The 5,226-nt window shown below is 47.3% G+C and overlaps 1 protein-coding gene across 4 annotated transcripts in view; it reads right to left on the bottom strand.

Annotated features, from left to right (window-relative positions):
* FOPNL (FGFR1OP N-terminal like) overlaps nt 1-4,148 on the bottom strand; it is a 22,919-nt gene extending 18,771 nt beyond the window's left edge. For all 4 annotated transcript variants that reach the window (XM_011991184.1, XM_011991187.1, XM_011991188.1 and 1 more), the window contains exon 1: nt 4,057-4,148. In XM_011991184.1, coding sequence (XP_011846574.1) covers nt 4,057-4,084 — 28 coding nt within the window. In that variant the 5' untranslated portion in view covers nt 4,085-4,148. The remainder of the gene's footprint in view (nt 1-4,056) is intronic.
* Nucleotides 4,149-5,226: the final 1,078 nt, after the last annotated feature.

Genomic DNA, 5,226 nt, shown 5'->3' with positions numbered 1-5,226 from the left:
TTTTTTTGAGACAGAGTCTCTCTCTTTCGCCCAGGCTAGAGTGCAGTGGTGGTGATCTCAGCTCACTGCAACCTCTGACTCCCAGGTTCAAGCAATTCTCCTGCCTCAGCCTCCCGAGTAGTTGGGACTACAGGCACGTGCCACCATGCCCAACTAATTCTTTTTTGTATTTTTAGTAGAGATGGGGTTTCACCGTGTTGGCCAGGATGGTCTCAATCTCCTGATCTCGTGATCCACTCACCTTGGCCTCCCAAAGTGCTGGGATTACAGGCGTGAGCCACGGTGCCCGGCCAATACATAATTCTTTAGTGAGGGGAAAAGGTGGGGGATAGAATTACAGTTGCTTACTTGGACCTGAACTTAAGCCCCTGTCTCTCATATATTTTCAAGAGTGTCTGCCACTGCACACAAGTTCTGCTTGTCATAACCACCTCTGGTCTAGAAAGATGATTAAAGAACACAACTATATTCCATAAAAGAAGTCTGTTGGGTTACTGTGTAAAAATCTTTGATGGCAGGGCATGGTGGCTCATGCCTGTAACCCAGCACTTTGGGAGGCCGAGGTGGGCGGATCACGACGTCAGGAGATTGAGACCATCCTGGCTAACAAGGTGAAACCCCGTCTCTACTAAAAATACAAAAAATTAGCCAGGTGTGGTGGCATGCGCCTGTAGTCCCAGCAACTTGGGAGGCTGAGGCAGGAGAATTGCTTGAACCTGGGAGGCAGAAGTTGCAGTGAGCCAAGATGGTGCCACTGTACTCCAGCCTGGGCAAAGAGAGAGACTCCGTCTAAAACAACTAACTTACCAACCAACCAACCAAAAAAAAAAACACAAACCTTTGATAATCCAGAACCCTTTAGGGAGTGAAAAGGTGTTTTGGGTTTTTCATTGTTGTTTCGAGACAATCTCGCTCTGTCGCCAGGTTGGAGTGCAGTGGCACAATCTCAGCTCACTGCAATCTCCAGGCTCCCCGGTTCAAGTGATTCTCCTGCCTCAGCCTCCTGAATAGCTGGGATTACAGGCGCGCCCCACCACGCCCGGCTAATTTTTGTATTTTTAGTAGAGACAGGGTTTTACTATGTTGGCCAGGATGGTCTCCATCTCCTCACCTCGTGATCCGCCCGCCTCAGCCTCCCAAAGTACTGGGATTACAGGTGTGAGCCACCACGCCTGCTGGCCTCTTTGTTGTTTTAAAGACAACTATGAGTTAATTCCTTAGAACAGCAGGATTCTGAAATGTTAAGCCTAGTTAGAAATCTAGCACGTGACTATATCAATGCCATCTTAAGGAGTCAGGGATGTGTATGCAGAATGTAAACCTAACTTACTGATTAGCCAGAGTCACCATGACAAAGCAGTTATGATCATGAGATTTTGCATAGATAATGGGGATCTTAGGACTGAATTGGCACCATCCCTTGTACTGATCTGGAACTTTCTATTTTCAAAGAGTTCCTACCAGCTAAATGACAACTTCAGAGAATGAACATATCTCATCCACAGAGCCAAGAACATAGCAAGAGCTCAGGAGGAGTCACCTAGGAGGATTATAATACATTGCTGTATACTACTGGGAAATCAATGTAGTTTAACACTGTTCTGCACCTTGCCAAAGGCACCAAATAAGTATACCACAGTAACAGAAATCCATAAAGACAGCCCAGGAGCTTATCCAAGTCCGTATGGACATAAGATCTTTCTAAGCTTCAATAAATAACATCAACAATAACCCTGGATCATATGACTAAAGAGATACACTCTTTACTGACTTTTGACCTTTCTTTCCTCTCATTTTTAAAGCATCCTTTCAACCTTCTTGCAAATAGGTTAAGTACAGTTATCACCCAATCAGACTTTGTCACAGGCCCATAAAAGGAAGGTACAGCCTTATTGTACTCTTAGAATCATAACTGAACCCCTATTCTCTAATTCCATCTTTGGAAATTAGATGGAGAGATTTTGCCACTGGCAAGGATCCTGTTCCAGTTACTCTGTATTACACACAGGACAGCCTCAAACTGGGCAGAGAAACGAGAATTAGTGACAGTGGAAACAGGAAAGCCAGCATGTCTCATCAGCACCTCAGTGGTGGATTACCAACCCATGCCTCAGTTGCCTTCTCTAAAATAATGAGCTTTACCTCTCAGAGATAGAACCAAATAAGGAGGAAAAATGTGATCGTGCTTAAAAAAGGTAAAAGCCCATACAATATAAGGTAACTGGCTGGCAAACAAGTTTTCACCGGGTTCCTTTTGGAGGTCCATACCATTTTATCTTTCCCTCTATTATGCTTAGAACACTGGGCCATCAAAACTTCTTCGGAAAGGTTTTAACCTCACTTATATTTCAAGAGTACCTTTTCTTTTTTTTTTTAATTTGTATTTTTTTTTTTTGAGACAAGGTCTCATTTTGTTGCCCAGGCTGGAGTGCAGTGGCACCACTGTAGCTCATTGTCACCTCTATCTCCTGGGCTCAAGCGATCTTCCTGCTTCAGCCTGTGGGGTAGCTGGGACTACAGGCACAGGCCACTATGCCTGGCTTTTTTTTTTTTTTTATAAAGATGGGGTCTCACTATGTTGGCCAGACTGCTCTTAAACTCCTGGGCTCAAGCAATCCTCCCAAAGTGTTACGATTACAGGCATGAGCCACTGTGCTTGGCTCATTCCAAGTGTACCTTTAAATCCTCTGAAAATGTATGCAATATTACATATGATGTGTATTTCCCTGGGAACACAATCTGTAGATTCGTGTGAAGTCTGTTCTTATGGACAGACGCATGCCTGCTGTTTTATGACTGTTCACCAGCCCTGTGCCCCAAATACACACTTTTATACACGTCTCTCTCTAAAATCTCTAAGAATTACTAGTTTAAACCCTGGGTTCCCTGCAAACTGGAACTGGTTTTATTTATTGGACAGCAATATTGCTCAGTGGTAATAAGACGTGGCAAACAGGTGCATCACAACTAGGTTTCCACCCTGTGTCTCTTTCTAGTGAAATCACTTTGGGCTATTTCACTTCTCAGTACCTCAGTTTCCCAATCTATGAAACGGGCATAGGGTTGTTTCAATCAGGTAATACACAGGCTGAGTAGTGCCTGACACATGAGGCTCAACGATAACTATTATTACTATTACTTGTCTGGACATTTGCTTCAAAGTAAACAGTGCACAAACGTCATCAATGACTCGCACGTAACTAGCTTAGAGTATCTTTTCCTCAAAAGACAGGAGAATGGCCTGGCCACCAAACTTTTTGCCTCTAGTTTCTTCCGATGAAAAACGGGCCAGGCGCTCACGCCTGTAATCCCAGCACTTTGAGGGGGCCAAGGTGGGAGGACAGCTTGAGACCAGGAGTTCGACATCAGCCTGGGCAATACAGCAAGACCCCGTATCTACAAAAAATAGAAAAATTAGCCGGGCATGGTGAAGAGCGCCTGTATTCCCACCTGATCTGGAAGCTGAGGTGGGAGGATCACTGGAGTCCCGGAGTTCCAGCCTGCAGTGAGCTGTGATCGCGCTACTGCATTCCAGACTGGGCGACAGAGAGACCCAATCTGTTTTTTTAAAAAAAAAAAAAAAAAAAAAGGCGGGGAGAGGGGAGGGCTTCTTAACAGCTTGTTGTAAGGATCCAACGAGACAACTAAGCAAATTGTTTAGGGCAGTGCCTAACCCAATAGGGGTTGTGGGAATTGTAGTCATCAGCCTTGAGTGCCAAGACCGGTCCAAGCAAGCCCTCCAGCCCCCGGCAGGGTCCAATAAGATGCGCCAGGGGCCCAAGATGCAGGCCTATAGGCCTCTTAGTGCTTGAAGATTATGCAACTCCTTCAGCTCCAAATTGGTTTAAAACTCGCCAGTGGGCAACGTCTTCCCCATAAGAGCTCCCCACGCACAGGCTGGGACAGCAGCCAGACGTTCCCCGCAGGCCCTCACACCGAAGAATAACCCCTGCAAAAGCCAACCCTTGTGTTCCGCGCTCTCTCCTCCCATCCCATCCTTTCCACAGGATGATGACCCGACGTTTCCCATGCGCAGCCCTCCCGGCTCGCACTCACCAGCCTTCAACTCCGCCACAGTCGCCATTTTTCAACGGCCGCCAGGGGCGCGCCTCGGCCCCGCGCACGCGCAGCTCCGCCCCACTCACTCTGCGGCGTGGTCTGTAGCCAGTAGGCACACAGCTCTCGCCCCGCCTACTTCCGCCCCTCTCAGTTTACGCGCTCTGCGGTTGGGTGGGTGGTGAATGTCGACCAGAAACTCCACCAGTCAGCGAGCGCTCTCGGAGGGGCCTGTTGAGTGAGACGGGAGTGAGGGCGGGGACCCAGGCAGTTGAGAGCCCTGTGGGTGCTGCTGGCACCTTAGTACTTAACTTTAGCCAGCTGAGTTTTTCGTTGTCTCTGCAGCCTCAAGTACCAACTGCTAATAGTTACCACCTATTAACCCTGCGGTTCTCAAACTTGAGCATGAATCCTCATCACCTCCAAGACTTGTTTAAACAGATTGCTTCCTAGTCCTCCCCAGAGAGTTTCTGATTCTGTAAATCTGGGGTGAGGCCCTAGAATTTGCATTTCTGTGGAGTTCCCAGGTGGTACTGGTGCTACTGGTCTGGAGATCACACCTCGGGAACCACTGTATTAAGCACTTACTATTATACCTTAGTGCATTATTTCCCTATGATCACGCCGTTTTTACGAAGAAGGAAACTGGGTCCTCCATCGCTGAAGAGACTTAACCAAGATCACCAGCCTGTCCTCTTCCAGTCGCACTTACACAGTGCACGTAAGAAGTCCAGGAGCCTTTTGTGGAACTAACTAATGAAGGAATAAGCTCTAACATCCCATGGAAGTAAAGAAAAAGGAACAGGGGAATTAATGTACCCTAAACTGAGTGTGAGGTTGCATGATTCCAGTTGTCATGCCAGGGAGAGCCAAACACTTGGCTAAATAGGAAACGTCGATTAGAAGTACACCTAAGAGCTGCCGGGCACGGTGGCTCACGCCTGGAATCCCAGCACTTTGGGAGGCTGAGGCAGGAGGCTGAGGTAAGGAGTTCGAGAACAGCCTGGCCAGTCTGGTGAAACCCCGTCTCTACTAAAAAAAAAAAAACCAAAAACCTGTCTCTACTAAAAAAAAAAAAATACAAAAATTAGCCGGGCGTTGTAGCAGGCACCTGTAATCCCAGCTACTCGGGATGCTGAGGCACGAGAATCGCTTGAACCTGGGAGGCAG

Source organism: Mandrillus leucophaeus, unplaced genomic scaffold (assembly GCF_000951045.1).
Source record: "Mandrillus leucophaeus isolate KB7577 unplaced genomic scaffold, Mleu.le_1.0 Scaffold390, whole genome shotgun sequence".
NCBI classification, from domain to species: Eukaryota; Metazoa; Chordata; class Mammalia; order Primates; family Cercopithecidae; genus Mandrillus; species Mandrillus leucophaeus.
The sequence above is the reverse complement of the archived record's forward strand: the minus strand, read 5'-3'. Positions and strand labels throughout refer to the sequence as shown.